Source organism: Siphateles boraxobius, unplaced genomic scaffold (assembly GCF_051911475.1).
Source record: "Siphateles boraxobius isolate OS27281-9 unplaced genomic scaffold, OSU_SipBor_1 8, whole genome shotgun sequence".
NCBI classification, from domain to species: Eukaryota; Metazoa; Chordata; class Actinopteri; order Cypriniformes; family Leuciscidae; genus Siphateles; species Siphateles boraxobius.
This window is the reverse complement of record NW_027509208.1, coordinates 5,117,548-5,145,529: the sequence shown is the minus strand read 5'-3', so window position 1 is coordinate 5,145,529 and position 27,982 is coordinate 5,117,548. Positions and strand designations below refer to the sequence as shown.

General features: G+C 38.5%; 1 protein-coding gene across 4 annotated transcripts; it reads right to left on the bottom strand.

Annotated features, from left to right (window-relative positions):
- Window positions 1-5: 5 nt before the first annotated feature.
- On the bottom strand, window positions 6-27,830 carry grm1a (glutamate receptor, metabotropic 1a). Of its 4 annotated transcripts, none has more exons than XM_077220468.1 (9): window positions 27,690-27,830; window positions 25,351-26,204; window positions 19,581-19,830; window positions 11,266-11,501; window positions 8,743-8,989; window positions 6,812-6,983; window positions 5,931-6,057; window positions 3,507-4,449; window positions 6-2,088 (listed from the first exon to the last, which is right to left on the bottom strand). In XM_077220468.1, exons 2-9 carry the CDS (start codon window positions 26,084-26,086, stop codon window positions 1,980-1,982), a joined length of 2,820 nt encoding a protein of 939 aa, XP_077076583.1. In that variant the 5' UTR covers window positions 26,087-26,204; window positions 27,690-27,830; the 3' UTR covers window positions 6-1,979. The 4 variants fall into 4 exon arrangements, with proteins under 4 accessions (XP_077076583.1, XP_077076581.1, XP_077076582.1 ...); XM_077220466.1 differs by having other exon boundaries at window positions 6-2,123; window positions 27,690-27,816; XM_077220467.1 differs by having other exon boundaries at window positions 6-2,123; window positions 25,351-26,207; window positions 27,690-27,810.
- Window positions 27,831-27,982: the final 152 nt, after the last annotated feature.

Here is a 27,982-nt window from a genome sequence, read left to right as displayed (position 1 = left end):
CGGCATTAGATATAAAATATTTATTTTACAGCATGATTTGTCCTGGCAAAAAGAGCATTTCCCTCATTTAACCATGTAAACAGGTGATCTGTCAATTACATTGAGCAAATTATTCTGTTCCAAACAACTTACACTAAAAGACCTAATATTACAATCCATTTTAACATTTACAATATGTAAGATATTCAAGAATATTGTTCTTTTGAGAGTTGCATCCTAATAGTCCTGTTAAACTTAAAGCGTTACAGTCGCAAATTCATGTGATAATCCTACGCAAAATTGGCAGTAAATGCTACAAGTTACCACTAGAAGCAACTACTCATAGATACAATTTAAAAATGGAACATTTAAAAGTTTGTAAAAGTTGCTGAAAAGTTACTCCAGCTTCAGTGCCACCATATACATCCCTTTATCACAAAGAGCAAGTTATAAGACATCGTTTTTAAAACTTACAAATATCTCACATTCTAATCATAGAAACATATAGCAGAAATACAAAGACACCATCTGTGTGGAAAACAATAGATGGCAGAATAGTATACAAATGTTTGAAAACATTGCTCCCATTTTCAAGGATGAGTTCACACATAACACAGTTTCTTTTATTTACCTTGGCTCCACATTTAAGCTAAATAGTATTCTATACCTAACATTACAATCAGCATTCTTGCCTTTGACTCTAAGCAAAAGCACTGTAACTTACATTTGGGAGCCACAAGGAAATTGGAAAATACCTTAGCAGGGAAACTCCATGTTTACTCATCCAGTCAACCAAGTGGGGGTTATTGTGCACACATGGTTTCATTGTTTCACTCTGACTTGTCCACAGTTACTGAAAACTGTTTAAAAATGGAAATCAGATACTATAAGCACAAAGCAGCCTGATACTAGATGTGTGGTTTACCTGTATACATGTGTTGTACTTATGTCTCAGTGCTGTCTACATCCACAAACCCTTATTTTTTTATCATTGACTTTTTGTTAGTAATAGTAAGTAAACTTTTTAATCAGAACCAACTCCAGCTACATTGTTCAAAAGCACAAAATCTCAGAAAGTGTGTCTCATCCTGCTAAGAGTGTAATAGTAAAGCAGCAAGCTGGCATAATCACTCCTGGACTGTTGTGATGTCATTTGCCAGCGGATTTCGGGCACAGCAACAGAATAATATTTGGCACTCCAACTTTCTGCAGCATTTTGGAAAACGGATGCTGCCAGCGCTGCCTTACAGAAAAATATTCCAAACAGGATGTCCTACTTGTTCATTTAATGGTCCTTCTTGCTTTTCCGAAACATTTTGACAAAGACTTGCGAAGATAGCCGAGTAAGCAAGCAAATGATATCCTGCAGTGATCGATTAATAAACAGCGGCGTCCTGAGCGTGTGCTTTTACAGTGTAAAAGAGCTCTGTTTTGGGGTGTAGTTCATATTTAGGGAAAAGGAAGGGTTGTTATCAGAGCCGGGGGATCCGGGAATGGACCCCCCTGACCGAAGCGAATCCCTGAAGGGGGAAGGTGGAGTGAGCAGAGTCAGCTTACTCTGTGCCATCTCTTCCTCCACACCTTCCTCCTCCTCTTGTGTGGCACTCTCACACAGAAACCCCTGAATGAGGTCAAGAGCTTCCATTTCAGAACCTTCCACAGGGAACGCCTCTCCCTGCAAGGGAAGAGGCAGCTGATTGGTGGACAATTTATAGGCGATGGGGCTTAACTCGTTGCCCGTGCCAATTACAAATTGCTCAAAATTAGGAACTGTAGAGCTCTGAGTGTCCACCTGCCCCCCTTGAGGACAATCAGTGCTGTGGTCTATTAAATTAGGGGGGGAATAGGAAAGTTGTACCACTCCCTCCTGGGTTGTGGGATGTTGGCGACCCACATCGGGCCCCTCGTTGCGATTGTAGAGTTCCTTGTCTTCGGGGTGAGAGCCATTGGGGGCTGTGTTGAGACCAGCATCATATTCAGACTCGGGGGGTTGTGAGGCATTAGTTAGGGGTCGTATGACCGCCATCTGACTCTGGCCGACCGCTTGCTTCCTCACATGCACAGACAGTCTGTGGAACACACTCGACCCCCTCCCCTGGGGTCTGGCACCTGATTCAGACCATGACACAGACTTTCCATTAGGACTATGAATGAAACAGAGACCCAATGTTATTCCCATGGAGAAACACCAGAATGCGACACAGAGACAGAGAAGAACATGACAGAAATATGATCATTATGCATGTCATCATTCATACAATTCATACAATTATTACAGCCATAAAACTCATGATTAGGGTTAGCACACGATGCGTTACTCAACATTGTTAATTCATGAAGTCGCTGACAGAGACCTCCCTCAAACATAATAATTGCATATGCTCATAATGACCTGCTTACAGAGCATTATGAAAGCCACGATGGCTCATTCTCTGCCATCCCTTCACTGCACTGCTCAGCTTAAACTGAACGTCATGCAGTATGAATAAGGGTTTCATGGAATTCCCCTCAGTTTCAGATCAACGTGGCATTCGCTGTCCGCTCTTAGTGTAATTAAGTTAACCGGACAGAGAGGCCTCAGAGCTGAAAGCTGCATCAGAATCAAGGGGAATTCACACAGACAGTGATTTGCAGCAGCAAACTGGAAGTCACTCTTTTTCAATGAGAGTGGATAGACTCTGGCGATGTGATGAAGGTTTGTACAGTGACGCGTCAATTTAGAGAAACGTTTAAGTCCATGCAATTGAGCGGCGACTCAATGCAGTTACCAGCAACTACCAATGGAAGGAAAGTTTATACAAACATCAAGGTTTGTGCAAATGAGCATTGACTTGTGGCTTTGAGCCACAACGTTGTACGTTGAGCAACGACTCGACAATATTCCTTGTCAAGATAAAATTACTTATTTTTAATTAATCAGATTTTTGTTAGTAATACATCTCATTTGTGATTAGATTTTCTTAAGCCCACCATTAACTTTGGGGCATCGAGCAGTAGGAATGTCAACTAGCACAAAACATTACAGCAACCTCCAGTGATAAAATCATTGTCAGTGTGAACGGGTTATTAGAAGGGAATAGGATACGGAAGATACAGCCTCAGAGAACTGGGTTCAATTTTTAGTCAGGGGAAGGTTTGACATGGGGGGAGGAGGCATACTGAGAAGTGGGTTAATACTGAGGAGGAGAGAGAGGGACTAAGTGAATGGGTAGTTTGATGAAAATTAGGTTATGTTTTTTGGAAGAGGACTCAGCACAGATAGAGGACGACCGGATAGTGTCAGTCCCTAGCCAAATGCTACGTACATACTCTTGGTTTGCAGCAGGTAGAAAAACATGGGAGAGACAACTCAAATACACACACATGCTAGAAATAACACTTTCAGTGCTATCACTGCAGTCCAACTTGTTGGTGTGCTACTGAGAAAGAAATACTATTATTTTATTTCCATACGTTTCATAGCCTGTATGTGCATTTAGCTGATATTTCAGAAATGTGACTCAAACCTATTATTAGGTGTCACTCACTTGGTGCTGCCGGTTGCATTGTTGTTGTTCTTCTTCCTGCGAAACATGTTGAAGATGCTGTTGCTCTGGCAGGGAGCTGGCTTCCCATCGCCCACGTGCATGCGAACCACATCTGAGGTCGTGAAGGCGCTGCGTACGTTGCGCTCAGGCTTGGAGATGATGATGTACATCTTGGGTGTGAACATGCAGCCCAGTGCTACGGTAACACTGAGACTGACAGAGAAAGAGGTGGTGATGATCTTGTAGTTGGAGCCAAAGTAGATTGGAACAAAGGCCAGCCAGATAATGCAGGTAGTGTACATGGTGAACGCGATGTACTTGGCTTCGTTAAAGTTGGCCGGCACGTTGCGGGTCTTGAAGGCGTAGTATGTGCAGCTCATGATGAGCAGGCCATTGTAACCCAGCGGAGCCACTACACCCACGTTACTAGTGTTACAGATGAGGAACACCTCCCTGATGCTGGGGTAGCTTTTCACCGGCTCAGGGGGTTCCAGTACGATCAGAGTGACCTCCACAGCCAGCTGGAGACTAATCAGGATGAAGGCGATGACCAGCTGGGCCCAGGCACTCATGAATCGGGGCTTGCGTGTGCAGATTTTCTTCTTGCTGCCGGCTAGGATGCGTGCAATGCGGTTGGTCTTGGTTACGAGGGCGGAGTAGCACATGGAGGATGACAAGCCCACTAGGAGGCGCTGCAGGTAGCAGGAGAACACAGTGGGACGTGCGATGAGTGTGAAGGGGCAGATGTAGCCAAGGAAGATACCCGCCAGGATGATATAGCAGAGTTCACGGCTGGAGGACTTCACCACCGGAGTGTCACGGTACTGGATGAAGATGAAGGTGACGAACAGCGTTACCAGGATGCCGAGGCAGGAGAACACCACTGCGATGATGGACTCCACGCTGCTCCACTCTAGGTATTTGAGCGGGAGAGGCTTGCATTCTGGAATAAAGCAAGCAGATATGAAGTCACGATGGGTGGAAAATAAATGAAGAACGGGACAACGAGACAAAGAATTGGACTTCTGGATCTTCCAATCTTCTTGGCAAAGATTGTATCGCTAACATGTGTTTATTTACTATGCGTGTGAGTTTTGATGTTATAATAACATCGGATAAATTATAAAGGAAATGGACACATTTTTAAAATATGTTGGTTTCATATGGTAAAACCCAGATGTGACTTTCAAGAAAAGTTTCATTGTTATTAATTTAAAATTACTGGTTTTTTTATATTTTTATTTTATTCTATTATTTTAATGGCTTTTTATATCAGGACAGTTAAAAATGAAAACATGCTCTTTATAGAAGAGATCTATTCAAGTTGTATGTAAACTACCTTTCAAAAATTTGGGGTCAGTAAGATTTTTTTTTAAAAAATAAATGGATTATTTTATTCTGCATAGATCCATCGAAATTGATCAAAAATATCAGTAAATACTTTTACATTATTAAAATGAACAGTATTTATTTGAAATATAATTTTTTTGTAACATTCTTTTCATCAATGAATCCTGAAAATAATATATCACGGTTTCAACAAAAATATTACGGAGCACAACTGATAAGCACCAAATCAGCATATTAGAATGTGAAGAATCTTTGACATGGAAGAATGCAATAATGGCTACTGAAAATATTGCTTTCACATCACAGAAATAAATTACATCTTAAAATATTCAAATCGAATTTTGTACAATATACAAATATAAAGTTGTTTTAAATTGTAATATTTCACAGTATTACTGTTTTTTATTAAATAAATGCAGCTTTAGATTTCTTTAAGACAGATAAAAAAACGGTTATGTAACGGTAATTACTTTTTTATAAATATTTTTGAATAAATTAATAGAAGAGTGTCATGTCATCGACCCTTAAGCATATGCCCTACTTTTTCTGTGTGCATTCTTAACGCTCTCATTCTCTATGACAGAGCTTTCTATGCATCTCTGAAGGGTCTCTCTTTCTCATTCACTATGACAGAGCTTTTTCTCGATCTCAGATCAGTCTGTCTCTCTGGTAATCAGAATTCCCTGTTGCTGCTCAGGTTCTGTGGTGAAACTGTTGAGCCTGACACACGGCTGCTGGGTACTAATGGGATTCCAACCTCACCGTTATCCAGCTCTGCTCGCTGCTGCAAAGAGCTGTCAAAATAACGCGCGGCTCACAGCCCAGAGGGAGAGAAAGTGTTGGTGCTGGGTAGGATGCAAAGGGGATTGAGAGCAGTGATAGGAAAAGACCCGGCAGGATAAATGGGCTGAACAGAATCTAAGGCCATAAACGTTGCCAGAATACAGCAAATTCATATTTTTGAGTTTGAGCTATTCTCAATGAAATAGTGGTCTAAGTATCTGAATAAAGAGCTATTTTAATAGATGCGTGAATAACTGGGAGAGTGAATAATATGTAAACAAAGTCTCTTACCTGCCAGTTCGTCATCAGGCCACCAGCCCAGGTCACAAGCTTTGCAGGTGAACTCATCCTGAACGTATTCATTATCTTTACATGTAGTGCAGATCCAGCAGCAACTCACTTCACCTTTACGGATAACCTACAATCAGAAAACCAGAACTCTTACACTGAGTGTTAAAAGTTAAAGTTAAAACTTCATTGATCTCGCACTAACTAACAATGGAAACTTTTATTTACATTATATTGTTATTAGTATATATCGAAAGCAACATTAACCTAAATTAATAAATGCCAAGAAAATATTAGTTATTTGTTAGTTCATGTTAATTATTACATTTACTTTATTATTATTATTATGTATATTTTAGTTATTTATTTTGTATAAATGGATTGTATAATATAAATGATACATTTTCTTGAGCTATTAATTTACTTGCATGCAATATTGAGACTGAAGATTTAAAAAATAAAATTAAATGTAAGATATCAAATAACTGGAAAATTATACAAAATCAAAAATAAGTGTGCAACCTTACTGCAAAGTCTTACCCCAGAAGTATTAATTGACATGGTTAAACTGGAAACCATAAATCTGAAATATGTCATTACTGTATAAGGATTGTTTTCTAACAAATTTCCCATCCCCCGTCATTGGATAATCAAACGGATAGTCCCGCCCCTAACTCACGCCATTGGTTGAACTAATCTTGTTGTATTGGGCTGGGTGAGGGAAGCCCAAACATATTGCAGACCAATGTTTTGATAGCTCAGGAAAGCAACACACTCAGGGAAGTAGAATCTTTTAACAAACAAAAATTGCACACTTCAGATTTGAAGTGCTTTCATCTGGAGAAATGATGTACTATGCATACATAATTATGGCACATACACACCTTGATCTGTCCCTTGGAGCATGGGTCGCTGCAGACAGATCGGACCATCTCAGTGCGGTTCGTCATGAGTTTGTAATCACTGATGCTTAGGAGACCTTCATGCCACGACCCCACCTTAATGTAATCAAAGCGGCCAATCTCCTCCACATACTGTAGATTCATAATGTCATACCTTAGATAGAAGAAAAAGTCAGAGAGGCAATGATATGGGTAGATAAAAAAAGAGAAAGAGAAAGAAAAAGAGCAAGTCTTCCATAATAAGTAGCTCAGTGTTGCTGAAGCCCCGGGACTAGCAAGAGGCAGAGTTCACACTTTTACCATGTTCACACATTCAAGTCTCTCAATTTTGCATCCTCCACCTGGAATATGAATCCACAACCACCTGAGTGCTCAGTCCACTCATCCATACTAATGACACTCCCTATCTTACAGATGAGGCAAAGTTTAAGAAATGCACACATGTACACAAAGCAGTGGCAGACTTGGCAGCAGTGGAGCTGTCATCTTTTGTTCATGTATAGCCAGGGTGACAGGAGCTGACCGCATCATGGTATTGGAGTGGAGAGGACTGAAGCATCTCCTTGAGACAGGCAATCTGTTCCACTCCAAGCCCATTACCATCCGATACGCACCTCTTTGCATGTGTTGGTTAGGCTGCCAAATCTAACCTGAGGGTGATGATCAATTGTTGCCTTAGAGCAGGCCAGGGCAACTCTTGCCTTTGAGATCCACTTTCCAGCTGAGTTTAGCTCCAAACCTAATCAAACACACCTGAACAAGCTAATCAAGGGCTGGGTCCGAAAATATAGGTAGCTGACTCGCTGCCTTATCAGACAATGACTTGTAGGCAGCGATTCCGCACGGAGGTACCTTTTCGGAAAGACTTCTGAGGCAGCATAACGGTTTAATGATCTACAGCAAAATAGAGCGAGCTTTGGTGATAACTAAGTAAATATTTAATTACTGCAATATTATTTCTCCCTAGAAATGACATCAGAGGTCATGTCAAGTGAGAAAACATTGGTAAAAAAAAAATTATTTACACAAACTGACCACCAAACGCAACCTTTAAATGCCTTCTTATTTTTTAGTTCAACTGTCACAGAACGGAAAGCACAGGATTGTGGGATATCAAAGACAGGATAACTATAATAGGCAGGTGTGTTTGATCAAGGTTTGAGCTAAACCCTTCAGGAAAGTGGATCTTGTGGGCGTTGAGTTGAGAATGGGTATTTAAAATGGTTTGTGTCACACTGGCGATTCAGGTATGAGTTGTCATACTGACTTTAAACTAGATCTGTACATAAACCTAGTGAGCTTGCTTTGTACTAAGACAGCTGCCTTCTAAGACACCTTCCTAAAACTCATTGAAATATCAGATTTGGAACACTCTACATAGGCAGCAATTCCGCACACAATTGTTTGTGATGTTAGCATGTTGCTAAGCTAACAGCATGATACTCCAAGCATAAAAATACACAACAAAAATATTGGGTTAAACAGTATATTTTACTCTAAGTTATAAGCTGGTATCAGCTGGTAGCTGGACAGGCTTGTTTTACAGTGGCTTTGGGCACTTTTTAGACTCAAGGACCTGCTGCCCGTCATGTTAAATCAGCTAAACACCAGCTTTGCCAGGCTGGGAGGTCAGCAGTGAACAGCAAACCAGTGTTTCAGTGTAAATGTTTGTTTGTTAGTTTTTTTCCAGCAGAATTTCAGCATATGTTTGGGTTAACTTGTTGCATAAACACATCCATGCACATCCATAAAAATACACAGATTTTGTGTACTGAATATTTTAGCACCGAAAGAGCAGTTTACTATTAGCAATTAAAGGGGCAGGCAATTAACTATTAGCAATTAATTAAACCTAGCAATTACTAGGTTTTGGAACAGATCACTAGTACATACACATTAGTCTTGCCATTTACCTCCCAGGCGAGTCTCCGTTTACATCAAAGTAGATTTCCTCCCCAGACACGCCAGCAAAGGAGGTCTTGAGTATATAGTCCAGCAGCTTACTGCCGTCAATAGGATCCATCGCCTCACATAGGCCAACGTAGTCTGGGCACAGCTCTTTGTGCATATCATGAAGGCCATGAGCCATTGCATAAATCGCATTGATCACAAAGCCCATCTTGCTGTCCTGGACATAGTTGTCTTTCAAGCTCTCATTTCCTGTCAGGGAAAGAAGTGTGTGAGATTAAAGTAAGGACTATTTTCATATTTGTGCCACTCTGCCTCCATCCATCCAGGATTTTATATATTTATCTGTTGGAATTGCTTGCAATTTAACTAATAAAAATATTCTGACACTAGATGAATTATATTAAGAACTAAGAACAGCCAGAGGCTCTGTGCTGTCAAAATATAAACCAGTAAATAGCAAAGTTCTCATTATTATAGACTGACTAAAGGCAGAATGTCACTTTGTCTTAATGTTATATATAATTTTATGCCCCTAATATTAAAATATGATCACATTTAGAGAGTGACACTAAGAGTGAATAAAGGGAAGGAGAGTCCTGCTGGCAAACTACATGCGTTCACTTAGTTTCATATCTTAGCACTGGCAAGCCACTGGAAAAAAGCCATATTCATAAGCCAGCTGATGGAAAAGCCATTCCAGTGCTACATTCAAGAGAGATCAGAGGCAAGAAAAAAAATCATAGATTCATTAAATATAATTCTCATTTAAATGCCGTTCCTGGAAGTTCTGCACTGCAAAAAAAAAACTAAAAAAAAAAATATTAATCAGTATTTTTGTCTTGTTTTTCAGTAAAAAATACAATCCTTAAAACAAAGTAAATTCACCTGATAAAAACTGGCATTACCATTAGCTAAATTTGTTGTTGTTGTTTTAAGCATAAATTAATCAGAATTTAGTGAGATTTTTGCTTAAAACAAGAAAATAAATATAAACATAAAATAATTTGCCAGTGAGGTAAGAAAATAAACTAAATTCACATATTCTCTGAAAATAAGTTTTAATAATTTATGAAGTTTTGCTTCTCAAGAAAAAAAGTTTTATTTAAAGGATGTTTAGATATTTGTACAGGAAAAACAAAACAAAAATACTGATTTAGAAAATATTTTTTTGCAGTGAATAAATCATCCAAGTGAACTCTTCACTCTTACACACATGCAGGTGGTGTGGGTACCTCGTTTCTCTGTGACTGTGTCTTTTTTTGCACATTCACACAGTTTCACACACACTTTGTGACGGAATATTCTCTGTGTGTAACAAGCTTCTCCTGTGCTCTCAGTGCCATCAAGCCAACCCTTCAAGCAGCACAGAAAAGCTGGACTGATATCTTGCTTTGGCAGCATACAGCCTGACCTTGCTTGACTTTTAGACTAAACTAAAGTCTTCTAGAGATTCAGCTCATCAAAAGTTTATGATCGATATCAATCTGATTCCTATCCAAGTGCATGATCAGGGTACTACAATAAAACGTGAGACAAAGAACAGCTTATGCACAAATCATAGCACGCTGTGAGCTTCATGCCCATAGTGTATCAGGATCTGCAGCCGTTATCATAAATGATTATGATGAAACTAACTGATGTATTTCTGTCATTTCCCATCTTCACTCTATGTGATGTACCTCTCTGAACTGCACATCATCTTCATAACTGAGAATAGCTCTGCCAATCAAATAAGCCAAACACAGTCCAACCTATTGTGCTGTCTGTTGCCATAGTGAAGTGCTTCTTCAGTGCAGGTATCATAACATCATAATGTCTCTCATCAACTTTCACTTACCACCGTGAGTGTCTTTCAGAAGAAGAGAACAATAACAAACTTTAAGCTCTTGTCACTAATTAAAGCAATCAAAAACTAATCAACATTACTACAGTCTTATATATTTAGGATTCGAGTAATTCAATTGCATTATAGATTATATTTGTTCTTTTATGCAAAATAAAGTTTTTATTAACTGTGGGAGAAGCAGCATGTTTTCTCAAGCACTGTCTCTTAACAATGAAATATGTATTAAAGAAAATGTTAAACTATATTTCTATGTGGACAAAGCAAAGAATTATTGGAAAAGCACAAAGAATTAGTGGGCACAACTCAGTTTACCTATATCACCTTTTAAAGCACCAACCAGAGGATAATAACATGGAAAAAATGGAGGGAAATATACAGTTACCATACATAATTCAGTAAAATGTCATCATGCACACAATATTTTCCTGAAAACACAATAATTATCAGGCAGACATCAGTTATTCAAAATAACACATCTTTTTCATTAAATTGCAAAACACAGCATGTATCATGAGAATGAGCAAAATAATACAAATATATCACATTTACTTGTTCTCCTTCATTTTAATTACCCTAATATGAAATGTTACTCGTATCTTGCATATTCTTATTAGATATCAAATGATATCTTACATATTCATACTGATATCATTTGACTGTCTTTTGGTTCTTTGTTTACCTGTGCAGATTTTTTGGAAGTTATGGTTCTCCTGGGGGTGACCAGGAATGCGGCACTGGAAGCGGTACTGCCAGAACTCAGCAAACCACGGGTTCCTTGTGTTGGTGTCCAAACCCAGCTTCAGAAAGTACTCATTAAATGACTGAACTTCTTCCGTTTGCAACTTCATTGTGATCCCACCATCTGCTTCCTGCTCAAATCCTTCTACCACCTCATCGCGATCTGCCCAGCCATCACTTTAGAAGAAAAGAGAGAACATAACATGTCAGAGAATGAGGAATTTGTGTCATAACGATCCAGCTTCTTTGTATAAACACAGCTTTCATATTTCATATAAATGAGATTCAGTAAACCATGTGGGCACCAAAGCATTTCAGTGTTGAGCTATGAGTGGTTGTGTTTAGTTGATCTAATTTAATCCTGGAAGTAAACTGAACATTTTAGGATTTTGTAAACATATGGAACCTTTGAACAAATAAATACATTAAAATAAAAATGATTAAAAGTTATATTTCAGATTCTACACTATTTCTTGAATGACATCAGCATTCTATTATTTGAGACTAAGACATGAAAATATCATTATTCAATATCTTCATCATTCTCTGCTCTCCTAACTTTCCTCCCTTTAGTTCTCCATGGCGTATCATACAGCGAATTAGACAAAATTACCTTTAGAGGCTTTGACCTAAAATAAATCTCCCTAAACAGCTTTGCACCCCACAGTAGAGCAGAAAATGGCAGAGATTAGATATAGCAGAACTCTACAGAGAGGTTTATTACCTCTATGAATAATGAATGAGCTGAAGCTCAGGTAGAAACTCATGTGTGCTACTATGATAGGCAGATATGGCAGTGTCCTGAGGCTGAAGACAGGCTAACTAGAGAGGCGATGGATGGCACATACTGTAGGGGGACAGGAGCTGTTTGATTTCATCACAACACAATCCTTCCCTAATTCTCAGTGTAGATTAACCTCAACATGTTCATCTTCCCCACATCATTTTGGATTTTCGCGCATCATCTTACTGCACATTTTTATTTTTCATTATTATTTTTACCACTCTTGTTTTTTCTTATTTTCTCCATCCTGCCTTTTCATCCTGTTCTTTTGGACTTTCTATTAATCAAAGATCCCTGAAAATAATGTTTACAAAAATATTAAGCAGCAAAACTGTTTTTCCATTGATAATAATAATAAATGGATCTTGAACACCAAATCAGCACATTCAAATGATTTCTGAAGGATCATGTGTAACATGTATGGTCTGTTTTTACTTTGTTTCATTGTGTTTTTGGTTCTGTCCTGTTTACTTGTGTGCCCTGTCAGCTGACCTAGTTTTCCTAGTCTGTGGAGGTGTTTGGGGAAGATATTTCTCTGTTTCTCCCAACCCCACTGGTCCCGCCCAGCCCTGAATCTCCTGTTTCTCTGTTGGTTCCGCCCAGCCCCATGGCGCCTGTGCTCCCTGTGATCCCTACCAGCCTCCCTCACCCACCTCCTCTTCCCAAATCAGCCAGTTCCTCAGCCCCACCTCCACTGGTTCCCTTCAGCCTCTCTGCATCTCCAACACCTTTTTGGGAGGAACTGCCTTGGTGCTTCAGTTCTACAACTCTGCCCAGTTAGGAAGTTCCCCTGGCTCCGCTTCCAGCTTACAAACCCATCATTCCCATTGCGGCCTGTCGACCTATCGGCTCCGCCTTGGGTCCTCCCTCCCTCGGCTCCACCAGAAACCACCGCCCCTGACGGCTCCACCGGGCTCCCTCTTCCCACCAGCTCCGCATTGGTCAGATGTCGTCCTGCCTGCACCTTCGGCACCATCTGGCTCCGCCTTTCCCCCTGGCTCCACCTTCGTCTTTAGTCCCACCAGCTCCACCTCAGTCCTCAGGCTCCTTGGTTCCCCCTCAGACGCTTGTCGCTACAGCTCCACCTCAATCTCCAGTGCCAGCGATGTCACACGGGCTCTTCTTCTCGTCGACTCCACCTGGGTCTCCATCTCCAGCAGCTCCATCTCCATCGGTCGTCCCCAGGGTGTCGTTTGTTATTTTGCTTTGTTTTGATGAAGCTTTGCCATCACAGGAATAAATTACATTTTAAAGTCAACATATAGCGGCGTTGCGGTTCGGATGACACGAGTTCGTGTCCCGGTTAGCGGAACTTTCCCGATCCCGTCCCCCTCTCTCTCAACAACCTTTCTTCCTGTCCACTCTATACTATCCTTTATCATAATAAAGGTAGGAAAAAATAGTCAAAAATAAAATCTTTTAAAAAAGTAAATTTTTTAAAAGATGTATTTTTAATCAAATAAATGCAGCTTTGGTTATCATAAGAGACTTCTTTCAAAAACATTTTAAAATCTTACCGACCCTAATCTAATGGTAGTCTATGTTTATACTGTACATTAATATTACATTGTCACATAAACAAAAAGTCAGTAAAACAGGCTAATGTAACTAACACATAACAGTAACGGTCGGTTACCAGTTCATTTTAAATCAGACATTTTTGAAACTGAAAAATATCAGATTAGGGAGTCAATTGTGAACTCAATGGCTTTGGCTGATTCACTGAATGATTCGGATTCAAACTGCTAACTGGCAAGCAAGGTCAAGGCTTTTCTTTTCAACTGACTCATTAAAAAGAACCAGTTCATAAGAGTAATTTGATAAAGAACTAAACATCCCGGCTTGCACTGTGTTTGTTGTTGCGTGCAGGAAACACTACCAATCTAAAGATACTACTAACTAACATACTAGATGATGACAAAACTGCATATGTAGATGTAGACAATGTTTATCCGACAAATGCCAATGGTGACTAAATGCTCTCCTTTATTGTCCTCCTCTGCTCTCTCTTCCTATCCTCTCTTCCCTCATTACTCATTCAAATCCAGTATATTGTGCATGTGTGCTCTGGTTGACTGTTGCTCGATCCTCTCTAGAGGACTGAGTAAGACAGTGCAGGCTTAGGCTGAGGGCCATTAGAACTCATCCAGAAGCCTTTACTAATTCATGGCGCTCCAGTTAGCAGCAGCCTGGCTCTGTGTTTCACAAGCAGCATTGCTGCTGGGAGCCCACATCACGCCCGCTCTCGCTCGCCCCACACCAGCTTTCATCTGCCTCCATTACTCTCTCTCTCCCCTTCTCACATTCACACACACATCACGAGCCTTTTTCATATCCTCTCTGCGTGTCTTTTTTTCTCCTAAAAAACCCAAATCAGTCCATTCATAACCAAAACCTTTCAATGTCCGCCTCTTTATAAGATTCTTTGAATTCACACGGGGCAAAACTTGAAAACTTGTGTATAGTGACATGAAGTAAACAGCGTAAAATTTGTGAATAAAGTAAACAGTAAAAAACTTCTTAAACATTATAACAGCAGTTTGAGTGCAAACAGATGTGCTTTAGGTCCAATGGGACGTGGTGTAATACAGTTCCAATGACAGGGCTGCTGGGATGCCTGCAGGCTTTCCTCACTCTAATGTAGTTTTGCTGTTGCTGTTTGAACCTTAAAGACTTGAAAGTGACCTCAGAGCCATATGTGAAGCGCTGCTAAAGACTGGCAGGTCAACACAAACAGGTTTATATCTGCAGCTTCCCAGAAACTGTAATGTTAATGCTTCAACCCAGCTAGCTTCTTTTTTGGCTTCTTTTTGTGGCAGAATCTCACTAAAAGATACTATTTTATCTTTTCTGTCTCGTCTTACAGTTCCATCCCAACTTCTACTGTAATGAACTGATTTTTCAACCAAATGTGGGAACGTCCCATACACAGACATTTCGAAAATCTGTTAAAGTCAATCTTTCTCACTCTCTGTTCACCCTCATGACTAATAAATATTTTAATACATTCGAAATGGAGGGCTAATGAGAAAGAGATGTTTCCTGAGAATTAGCCTCCGTAGGTTTTCACGAGAGCGGTTCTCTTACAAAACCGCAATATCCGCAGATGATAACTTCTACAAGGAGGTCACAGGCATTCATGCAGCACTGCATGCATTAAAGAATGCTGAATCCAATTCGCCACATTACTTGAAGAGAAAATAACCTCAGAAGAAAAGCTATTTGGAGAGTTCAAGCGCACCTTTGAGTAAATGACCCACTTAAATACAAACTTGGTAAAGAATGGTGCTAAAGTCATATGGCAAGTTAAAGGGTAAAAAAAGAAGTAGGAGTGAAGCCAGGACCGATCTCAAGGACATAATGCTTTATTAAAAATACTGAAAGTTAAAATCAGATAAATTAAGCCCAAGCACTTCAAGTCATTTTATCATTATCAATGGTCGATGAGCCATACTATGAAACAGATGTCCTTTTTCAGTTTGCTTAGTGATTTTCTAAGTTATTTACTGAAAATTGTATAGAAATAATAAATAACATAAAATGTAACATATGTAAGCATATAATTATGCCTTATAAAAAGATAATTTAAAGCTTTAATTTCTACAAATAATTACTTTTCAATTATCAGTAGTTTATTTTACAAAACATAATTGATTTAATTGATTAAAAAAATTAATTAAAGTAAAAGTAAAGACATTTATAATGTTACAAAAAAATTATATTTCAAATAAATGCTTTTGAACTTTCTGTTCATCAAATAACCCTGGAATAAATGTCTCATGGCTTCCACAAAAGTATTAAGCAGCGCAACTGTTCTCAACATTGATATTAATAAGAAATGTATCTTGATATCATCATATTAGAATGATTTCTGAAGGATCATGTGACACTGGAGACTGGAGTAATGGCTGCTGAAAATTCAGCTTTGCCATCACAGGAATAAATGACATGAAAATGTAAAATATTAAAATAGAAAACATATTACTGACCCAAAACTTTTCAATGTTAGTGGTCCCATATTTAACCTAAACAAATTCCATGCAAATAATGGTCTATTCTCTTGAGACGCACTGATAAGACTCCTAATATCCTAACATCTCTCTATAAAGAGACACATCAAAAAAAACTATTGGCAAAAATCATGACAGCTGACTACAGAAAAAAAAAGCAATATGCAGTATATGAGCAGAACTGAGAGGCAGCGTGATGCTAATCAAAGAGAGCGGTGTGTATATATATATATATATATACACACATTGCATGAAGGATGAAATCTAGGAACCAAATGTTAAGCAATCGTACAGGTGCCGGGTTTTAAAGATGGAGAAGCACTCGCATTTTCTTTTCAGAAAAATATATTTCTCTCTTCTTTAAACTGATCTTAGAAGAATGTGTAACGAGAGGGGAGACGGAGTGTTTGGAGGAAAAACGCAAAAAGATTAGGAACTAGGAACACAGAGGCACTAGAGGAGGAGAGTAAACATTTAATTTGGATTCTTGTCAGTGCTTGAAACAACACAGCTGAAATACTGAAGAGCTGATGTTGTTTTTCTGTCCTGAGAGCAATAATATGTGCAAATATCCCTAGGGCACATGTATGGGACACTAAAAAGAAGTTAGAAAAATAGCGGGAATTAATTTGATTGAATTTGATTTGATCATTAAGAGGCAGAGGTAAACATAGTGCCCAGTGTAGCTTGACTACTTCTGGGGAATCCAATGTAATAAGCGTTCTAGGGAAGCTCCCTGCAAGACTGAGGATGTTGATTACAAAGTCTATGTTTTTTCTGCTGCTGTAGAAAATTACATAGCCTGCTTTTTGGTAAGACATGAGCTGGCTAAGAATAAACAAAGCAGAGGAAGAAGAACACCTGGACCTCATCCTCTTTCACAGAAGAGCTCTCCAAACATACTCCCTCCCTTTCTCTCTCTCTCTTGCTCTCTCTATCTCTCTTTCTTAATCACACCCACTTACTCTCTCACTCCATCTCCATCTCAGATACACATCATCAACTGTCTTGCTTGAAGGCTTGTACTCAGATTATCATGACAATGCAAGGCGTGTTTTAATGAATAAATCTCCATTAGTTCCCAAAAGCAGTTCTGATGTCTGTCTCTCTCTCTCTTTCCCTCTGTTTTCCTCTCAAACATGTACTGATAAAAACACACATGTTCGTTTCTATTACCCACCTGAAAACTGAATGAGAAAGGGTCATGCAAACACGAAAGCAGACGAAAAGCCAGACTCCAGACAATGTTTTGACCTAGAAAGTCTGTTAGCTGAATATGATGGCCTGTCTGTGATTGTACGTGGGTGGGCTATAGATGCTGCCTTGATATAGATTAAACAAGATAGCTGCTACAATTCATTTCCAGATCTTAAAGGATTCCGTCCGTGAATATTATTCAGCATTGCTCTGCTTTCGCTATCAGACTATGTGAATGATCACAGAATAGCCTTAGTAAATCAAACCCAGAACTGTGAGGAAAGTGTAATATCATTGATTACATGACAATACCTCAAAACACTATTTTCCCTCTTGGGGTCCGGAAGGTTTTTTTTTTCCTTTGCAATATTGACCGGCTGACTGTTCAGTATTCAGCTTATTTACTTAGCGATTGAATTCTGCAAATATTAGGAAATTTCAGACCACCACGATTAACCAATTCTTTAAGAGTGTTCTCTAGAGACTCACAATAACAAGAAGTATCTAAGAAAGAACACAATTCCTTGTATTGGTATGGCTTATGGGGACCAGTGTTATTTTAATAATATTTATTATAATAGTTATTGATATTTTGAATTATCTTTTATATTTATATTTTCAGTTTTCGTTTTCATTTTGGTAATTTTAGGTAGTTTTATAATTTATATTAGTTTTTTATATATATTTCTATTTTGCTTTAATTAATTTTTCTATCAGTTTTATTTTGTATTCTATCAGGTTATTTTAGTACTTCAACTTATTTCTTCAACTCATTTATGCCAATGCAACTTTTTTTTTTTTCAGGGATAATATATAAAATATCCGCCGATATATCAGCCTTGGTGATATATCGGTTGACCACTACTGAAAATTCAGCTTTGCCATCACAGGAATAAATTACATATGAAAATGTAAAACATTATAATAGAAAAGATCTTACTGACTCAAAACTTGTGAATGTTAGTGTTCCCATATTTCACCCAAACTGATTCCATGCAAATAATGCCCTACACTTCTGTGACCGATAATACTCATATTCCTCTCTACGAAGACACACATCTAAAAACAAATGGCAAGATGACAGCTGATTACAGAATCATACATTACATCTATATACAATATGTAAATATGCAATATACTCACAGACATTTTAGTACTTCAACTAATTTCTTCACCTCATTTATTGCACTTTATTTTACAGTACGTGCACTTTTAAGGTACTTACAGTGTACTTAAAAATACATAGTAATGTAACAACATGGGTCAGGGTTAGGTTTAGGGGTAGGTTCAGGGTTAGTACCTAGTTATTACTCAGTTATTGTCATTACTACAATAAGTACATAGCATGTACATGTGAAACAGGATTGTAAATTAAAGTGTTCCCCATTTATGTCAAGGCAATATTTCTTTTTTTTACCATCGATGGTGCGATGACCCTCTTGGAATTGTTCTGTTTATTTCATTTAAGTTTTTCATCTAATATTTATAGCTTTATTTCAATTATTATATATAATATTTAGTTAACAATAATAAATATATTATATTTTAGTGTTCAATTCACAAGTGATGACATGATGCATGAATTTTAGTTGGTTTAGCAAAGATCAACTTTTCCTTGCCTACTTGTTATTTGCCATCAGATTCATTTCCTGAGAGGCTGTGAGATTGAATATTTAATACTCAGCCCACAGCATTTTTCCATGCCTGATCTAAAATCAAGTGACGAGCCTCTCTGGCACACGCACCCAAACATAAACTCAAACACTGACACCATATAAGACAAAGGCAGGAAGCAGGAGGCAGTTTCCAGGGATGTGTGAGCCAGCTACTGAATCACAAATTATTCATTAGTGGCGAAAAGTGTGAAAAGCGCCTCTGTTCACAATGTCCATATTTAATCTCATCTGGTTTCCCTGGAAACTTCTGTATTCATATCAGTATCAACACTTATTTTCAAGCATTCCGATGTTTGTTCTTCTTTCGCCATGATTGGAAACACAGGCACTCAAAGCAACACATAAAATGTAAGAATAATTATTGATAGTATAAGAATCATATTTGCTTATTTTGCAAACAATATGCAAAAGTATTTTGCTCACAAAAAATGATTCAATTGTGATATAATCATTAGCAAGGTGTCATTTTGACCTGTTTGCCCTTTGTGTCTCTTTCAAAGCTCGCAATTTATTCCTCTGACGTGATCGAACATGAGCAAATTATAGCTAAACATTCTCAGGGATGCAGTTTTTCTTGGTAAAACCTTACCTCCCAATTAGCTGGAACTCTCCAGCAACCCCAAGGCGCCGCATGGCCATCAGCAGGCCACGCACAGTCATTCCTTCACAGAAGCAGACAACCACACGGGCTTTGGGCAGACGCTCCCGCAGTTTATTAAGCAGACGGTCAAAGTGCTTTTCGCCAGCATTACTGTATATCTTATCAGAGTGTGCGATACACAGACCCTCCTCTGCGGCCAACTCCTTAAAGGCTTCCATGCCACTCTCACCATAGTTACCTGTGGTCAGACACAAAATGTAGGACGGTTAATAAAGGATAACACAAAACACACATGAAACTAGTGCAGCTTTAATCAAAGACACAGAATGGAGGATGGATTACCGCCACTGATCCAACACCTGTCAGAACAGTCAGAGTCCAGGATAAGAAATGGATGACAGTTGACTATGGAGGACACAAAATGACAGGCAGACAGGCAACTGAAAAAGACATGAAATGGAGAAATGGTCACCACCATTTAGGATACAAAATGGCGTCATACAGTTAGAATGAGAAACACAAAATAAAAAAAAAGGTCATTATCATGCCTTTTTGGAATACTTGATTCTGATTGGCTGACTACTGCATTCTGAAATTAAATATTTTTGTATAATGACTGCAAAACATTTCCTAAAGGGATATGCACACACAATAAAAGTCAATGGTGGGTTTGGACAGATTTGAATTTGAAACATTCTGCAAAAACATCAACATGAGAGAGAAGATGACAGAATTTTCATTTTTGGGTGAACTATCCCTTCAAGTCACTCATCCCTCTACGCTCTCATTCTTCTCATATTCCATAATCATTTGTTTATTTATTGAGTAAATAACCAAGCAATATTTAAGTTAAGGACCGACTGACTGATCATTATCCCTTAATTGTATTCCACAGGCATTGCACTGTAACTAGACAAGTAGGACACCAATAACACTTTGTGGTGCTCTTGAGAATTACGCAAATTACCATAATAGGTCACTTGAACACACTGTGTCCTTTTCAAAATATTGTATGAATTAGAAACGGGTCTGTACTAAAACCTGCAGCTCACAACGGTACACTTAAAACATCTTCCGTTCCATTCTACATCTGGGCTGCCAGGCGAAATTTACATCTGATTGTGCGGGCAGCAGAGGTCACTGCTGTTGACTGAGCTCAAAAGAAGAACAGTGGCTCTGTCTTATCAGGGAATATGAGTGGTGTGTGTGGTCACTGATGACTGTCTGGAGGTCAGTCTGTGTGGAGTGGGTGTGCGGGTGACAATCTGAGCACATTCACAGGTCTGTGGCTCTCTAACAATTCCCTTTCTCTCTCATTCTCTCTTTCTTTAGGTTGTTTGGAACATGTTTAGGTTATCCCTTTGTAGCTTTCTCTTTCTCACTAGTCATTAGTATTATTAGTCATTAGAGTATTAGACTGTCTGCTTAATATCTGCTAACACTCAAAATATTCCACTGACTACAAGCAATATTTCAAGTACATGTCAACTTATTCTACTAACCCTAACCTAACAGCCTACTAATACTCTAATGAGAGTTAGTTGACATAGTTGTAAAGTTACTTATAGTTTGTAGAATGTCGGAAGTGGACTATCTAAATGAAGTGTAACCATAAATAATAAAACTGTATGGTACACAATATGGTTGTCCTATAAAGTGAGAAGACCAAAATGTTTACTAGTTAAAAAGGCAATACTGGTTTTATTGTCTAGTATCTTTTTTTCTAAAGGGGAACGTTGGTGTTTGTCATTTTTAAAGGCATCTCATATGAGCATTTCTGCTCACGCTCATAAAATTCTGTGGTGAAAAAAACAGACATGTGAGTTAAGAAACCCTATAATCATTCCCTTCATTCATTTCATGTCTTTGATAGATCATGTGAATCGAATTTGAAACAAATACTCAGTGGTGGTAAGTAACGAAGTAGAAATACTTCGTTACTTTACTTAAGTATTTTTTTCGGGGATCTGTACTTTACTTGAGTATGTTTTATTTGCATCTACTTTTACTCTTACTCCAATACAATATTGAAGACAAAGTTTACTTTTTACTCAGTTACATTTCCCCATGCCTGCTCCAAGTATTTATTACACTTGCTTTCCAAACCAATGAAAAACAAAAATTTTGAAAAAAAGAACGCGCAAGCTCTTTGCCAGCATACGCTCACATAGCAGTCAGTTCGCCATTGTGGAAGATGACCGCAGAAACAGGTGAAGGTGCAGCTCTGCCCTGCAATGATCCCGAGATTCCCGCTTACCTTGTATCTTGCACATCTTCTGTTTGATGCAGCTAATGTTATGGAACATGTCTATTGCAGAGCTGCCAACTCTCACTCTTTCAGTGTGAGACTCACGCAATTGACACTTTCCACACGCTCTCACGACACATCCATTTTCTCACGCAGAGGAAAATCGCGTAGCAAAGAGGACACTGACTCCGACAGACAAGACAGAGTAGGTTTCTTTTGATATGGAACAAATTCTCAGCTCTCAGATTCTGTCAATTTTATTATGAAATTCAAACAATAAATACCGTTTTGGAGCTTTTAAATGTGAAATAGCTAGCGCCTGCTATGGGGTGCCGTTAATCTCTTTACTACTAGTTAATTGTAAATAAACACAAATGAACAATAATAGGTAGCCTATGTTGAAAGATACAGTACAACTTACCGAAATGTACATACCTTATACATAATATCAATAAATCAGTGTTTTCAACTGAGAATAGAGGTCAATAAAACAGCTGGAGAACAATGTCACATAACGTTAAGTTACATTTACCTCAGGAAAAAAAAATATTTAATGACCATAGTATGTTAGTTGGCTAGAAAAATTAGTATTTTATAAAATTTGTAATATTAGTATAAATTAGTATTTTGTTAAATGTGCACTATATATTTATTATAATTTTACTTATATCATTAAAATATTATAAAGTTGTTATTATAATAAAAATCACATGTATTTTTAACATGTAATAATACCAGCTGACAGGGCTCTCTGTAGCCTATGTTTACAGAATTAGGTGAGATTTTCTTAATTTAAAAATTAACATGTATCTACTGTACCAAATATTTATCAAAATGAATCTATTGAATCAAGATCGGAATCAAACCACAATAATTGAATTGAAATTGTAAAATTTGTATCAAAGAATGGCCTACCAGTCATTGCACCATAATATGCTGTCACTAAACTTAATGAAATTGTTTAGAATTGATGCAAGGTGCTTCATTGTCTCTTATGATTGCAAATCTAACAAATTCTTAATTGCAGTATCTAATAAGTTGTTCAATTAAAACAGATAAATTGTTTTGGGAGTGATATGCAATGTTTAATTATTGATATTTACAGTTTGAATATTTACTTTTTACTTTCGGTACTTAAGTACGTTTTAAATCGGATACTTTTGTACTTTTACTCAAGTGATGTTTGAATGGAGGACTTTCTACTTTTACTGGAGTCATTTTTTATTTAGGTATATATACTTTTACTCGAGTATAATTTTTGAGTACTTTTACCACCCCTGCAAATACTTCAGCTGAAAAAAGAAAGCTAGTGATGTCCTCCTGGTGTCATATTAATAGCATTTGAAGCATGTAGTTAAAGTATATGAATATTCTAAAGAAGAAAGGTACCACAAGGACAGTTAAATAAACAATGTGATGCTAGTACTCAAAGTTACTGACAATAATACTGACATGATCTGTTTTTAGAGGGCTTTTTGTGGCACTTTTCAAGATCAGCCAAACCAGTTGAAGACCAGGCTGGGTGACCTGCTTAAACCAGTTGAGTTAGATTTTTCAGCAGGATTTACATCAAAATAATTATTGAAAACAAAAAAGATTGCCATGCAAGCTTGAGTAAAACTGGTGCCTGTTTAAATATGGCCATTAAAATGACATGAGTTTATATTTGGCTGGTTAATTAATGTAATCAAAGATCTTTGCTGTTACTATGAGCAACAGGCAGCAATGTCTGACACAGTTGCTGATGTTGTTATGTTAATGAGTTATTGTCTACAGTTCATGACTGATAAACCATTACACAGTCTTTCCTGAAAGGGAAAAGTCATCTTTCTAATTAGTTATCACCAAAGTAACAGGACAGAGAACTGAGCATCTGCATTATATTGCTTATTTAAATCTGTTCCTGTGCTGCCCCTTTACTTTAGAATATTCAAATATTTTTCAACATTAACTTGTTAGAAGTGGGCAGATATGTAAAAGCCTAGTAATAAGAAACCAGGAGGACATCACTAACAAAATTCCAACTAGTATCGCATTACGACCTGGCATGCATCAGAACTTCAATAATATTTTGCATTGGTTTTTACTCACTGAAGTTTGCTGACAGTAATCTAAAGAGGACCCCACTCCCCCCCCAACACACACACACACATAAAGAATATAAACCAATTTCTATCTGACCTTATTTACTTTTAATTCCAAAAGCTACCCGAGGAACAGAATTAAAACACTATCAGCGTAAAAGAAAACAAAAAGTGATTTGACCCGTTCATTAATCATCTCAACGTGTGGTTTAACAAACAAGCCTTCCACCTTTGGACATTTTATAAATAAACCAACTGAATTGAAAATGATACACATAACAATGCTGGAGGGAGCAACAAAAAACATGTGTGTGTGTTGCATGCGAAAAGGGGAGAATACATTATTTCCCTCATTATGTTTGGAGAAACCGACTGAGTCATTAAAGCATGCTTCCATATGCAAATAAAGGTCTTTGGTCCACTTGCACTACAACACTAATGGAAGTGAATTACCATTTAGGTACATTTAAAGAGCGTTGCACTCATTATATTCAAATGCCGCTTTTTCCAATTGTTTTGACTTAATTAAAAAAGTTAACACTTAAATCATATCCTTAAAAGTTAGTGCATTTATATTCAAAGCCAGACTTACAAAACCTCCTTCTAATCAAATTTTGATAACATATATTCAAAGTAGAGGAAAACAGAGAGGGTTCCAACATGGACTCTAACCCATTAGAACTAATGGTCAAATCACCATCATACCAACACCCAGTGTGACCATGAAAGCAGAAGTTATAAGATTATGCATAAGTACAATGTCTGGCTTATAGTTTGATTTGTGACCGTGATCAATTTTAACATGGAAATATCATGGCTGACCATGGGGAGGGACCCACGGTTATTGCACATAATGGGACAGTGATTGGGCTATACATTTACACAACACACTGACTGTCATCTTAACCTATGTATTTCTAAATACCAATTTTATTAGCTGTTTATTTTAAAATGCTTAAAATAAAATGGGATATGGAATCTTTTTTGGGGGGGGGGGGGGGGTGGATTATCACAAAATAATACACAAAATTTGAAATGCCTTTGTTTTCCATTGACAACCCATCCATTAAAGAGGCAGATTGTATAGAATGTACTGAGCATTCATTTACACACTACATTCAGTAACAGTTTTTTTAAGTGTAACAACAAACAGAAAAGTGCTACCACACTCTTCTGTGTCCGTTACTAAGTTAAAACACCTGCTCGCATATGATTAATTTATGAATTTACATGTTTTAGCAGAAAATGTATGAAGATTTAGCCAAACAGCCAAAAACAAACAGTCAAACAAAATGTGTTACAGTAATGAAACGAGAGATAGGTTACCTGTATTCTTACATTTACAATGTTTAGAAAAGTTGTTTGAAATGTCTCATAGTTATAGCAAGAGGACTAGTGAGAACGGCAGGTCTCGACTGTGACTTACCCTCTGTGTGAACCGCAGACACGTAGGTCCAGTTATAGTGTTGGACAATGTCGAGCATGGCGCGCGCCTGCAGCGTGTCAGAGGGCACGACACGGAGGAAGTATTTGAAGAGGGTTTTGTCGCTCAGGTCTATGCTGGTGGCCGAATAAGCAATCTGGGGAATGTTAAACAGCTGGAGGAGATTCTGCACCTGGATGGCCACCGAGCTGGAGCCCGGACCTATGACTCCAGCGATGGGCTTCTTACTGGGAGGAGGCTGGTTGGAAGGCGTCCCGTCGATGCACCACTTAGATCCGTCTTTGTCGTCCCGAATGGAGATGAGAGAGTCTCGAATGAACTCGATGCTTTGCTCCAGAGCAACGGATGAGTGCCAGCACGAGTCCCTAATCTCGCAGCCCAGGGTGATGTTGGGCAGCAGGTTCTGGTCAGAGTTGATACGGTCCAGCGTATAGAACATCGCCTCCACCCGTTGAATGCCGTACTGCTCTCGCACATCCCCGCATTTTCTATCGGCCACACGTTCGGCGGACGGCTGGTGGTGCACGGAGAAGAGCGCACCGATTATCACGTCGCCATCCATGCGTGCGACAGACCGGGCCGCCGCGCGCGGGACCGCCGAGCGCTTGTAGATGTTCCCAAACGCGTGAGATAAGAGTGTCGGTAGAAACAGACACATGAACAGTGGTAAGTGTCCGCACGAGACACGGGGCATCTTCAAGCGTGCCATGTTCCACATTGTGTGACGGGCATAGCGTGCGAGCTGCTCGTGCCAGCGGTGCTCGTTTCTCTGCAGTCCCAGATTCAATTAAGCAACCATGATGCGCACGTGAGACAACATTAATGCGGCCTGACACCTGCTGAGAAAACACAACACAGAGTTAGTTAGAGACAACATGTGCATCTATTACAAACCATTAATTTATTATGCATCTAATTTTTTTAAAAGCATGCATAAAGTACTAATGCAAGAGAGTGATCATTTGACACTGATGACGAAAGGGAGTGCTGTAAATCAGGGTGTGTTGTTACAGTTTAACCAATTAAAAATTAGTTGCATGGGTGAAATCACGTCCCTAAATGCTGAGATGTATACGAATATAATGCGCTAAACAGAAAAAGATCATGCCTAGTTTAGAATTTCATTTGTGATCATCTGATCAGCAGTTCTCTTGTTTAATCTGATATAGAACATACACATAAGCTTTTCATCAGTCTAAAACTAGAAATACCATGCCTAAGGGTTGTAAAACTTTGCAACTTATTTCTGGGTGCAAAAATATTTCTAGAAATGGGACAGTTTTCCCATTTTTTCCAAAAGTTCAGTGTCTGTCATGCTTTTAAAGTTGTTAGCCAATGTTTTTTTGCAATTTATATACGTTAAATAATTTTATGTGCAATTTTGAATGAAAATATTTCCTTTGATCACCATAATAAATACGTGCACAATTTAAAATGTACGTTTTCGGTTGTTGTTAGAGCTCACCTAGTGGGGTAGGCTGAAACAACAACACCCTTGTGACATAAAATTACACAGTTTAGGGATAAACTGTAGATTTACAAACTCATTAGTTGGCAAGACAAAAATAGGAATAATTTACGAATTCTGTTGACTGTCGCTTTAAAAGCCTTGTCAATGAAGTTTTCCTATGAAGCCAAACTTACGTCATTATTCAGTCTTTGCAAAAGAACAGCGAACGTGAGACTCCCAGGGCAAATTTAAGAAAAAGAAACATCTAACCACAGAATGAGCAAGTTTTATTGGCGAGGTCGTCGCCTTTTCAGTCCTTGCAGGGGCAAGTTTGGGGCGGTTTCAGCACCGCGGACAGCGCAGACAACCGTATGACGATGACAATGAATGAAACTAAGACTCGCCTTTAGTCAAAGCACAACTATTGGATGCAATGTGTTTGCACACAAACCTCGGATACCATGTGTCCCCTTAAAACTCAATGCGACTATATACAAGACAGACTTATTTTCAAACAGAACGAGATTAATTTATCTGCCCTCATCTCACTAACATCTTAATTTGAGTATAAATCCAGAAAAAGAGAACAAAAAGAAGCCTAAAAACAACTATTGTGCCAATATCACACATCATCGCAAAGATAGATGCTCTTAAGCCATACACTCAGATTCGTTGTTCTATCGTTTCCATTCAGCATTTATAAGCATTAATGACTTAATCTATTGCACTCAATGATGAATGAGATATAATTACGATGCAATGCCTCCATACTCGCATTAGTGACATTGCCGCGCATCTGTCCGAACCTGCAGTTACCAGGAAATACAAAAAACAACGGAAACATCTGCACAGGAATTCGATCGCTACGCACCTGAGTCAATGAGATATCGCCTCACCTCACCTCCTTCTAAGACAGCAGCTGCACTGATGATATACTTCAGTTATCAGTCTGCATCCCAGCCAGTGGATCTCTCTCTCTCTCTCTCTCTCTCTCTCTCTCTCTCTCTCTCTCTCTCTCTCTCTCTCTCTCTCTCTCTCTCTCTTCTTAGTGATGTAAATATCATATGGCACGTACACACTGTATTGATTGACAGGCTAACCGAGGCTAAATAATTATAACCAAACTATTTTTTAACAAAACACTTTTGTTGTGATAAACTTGTT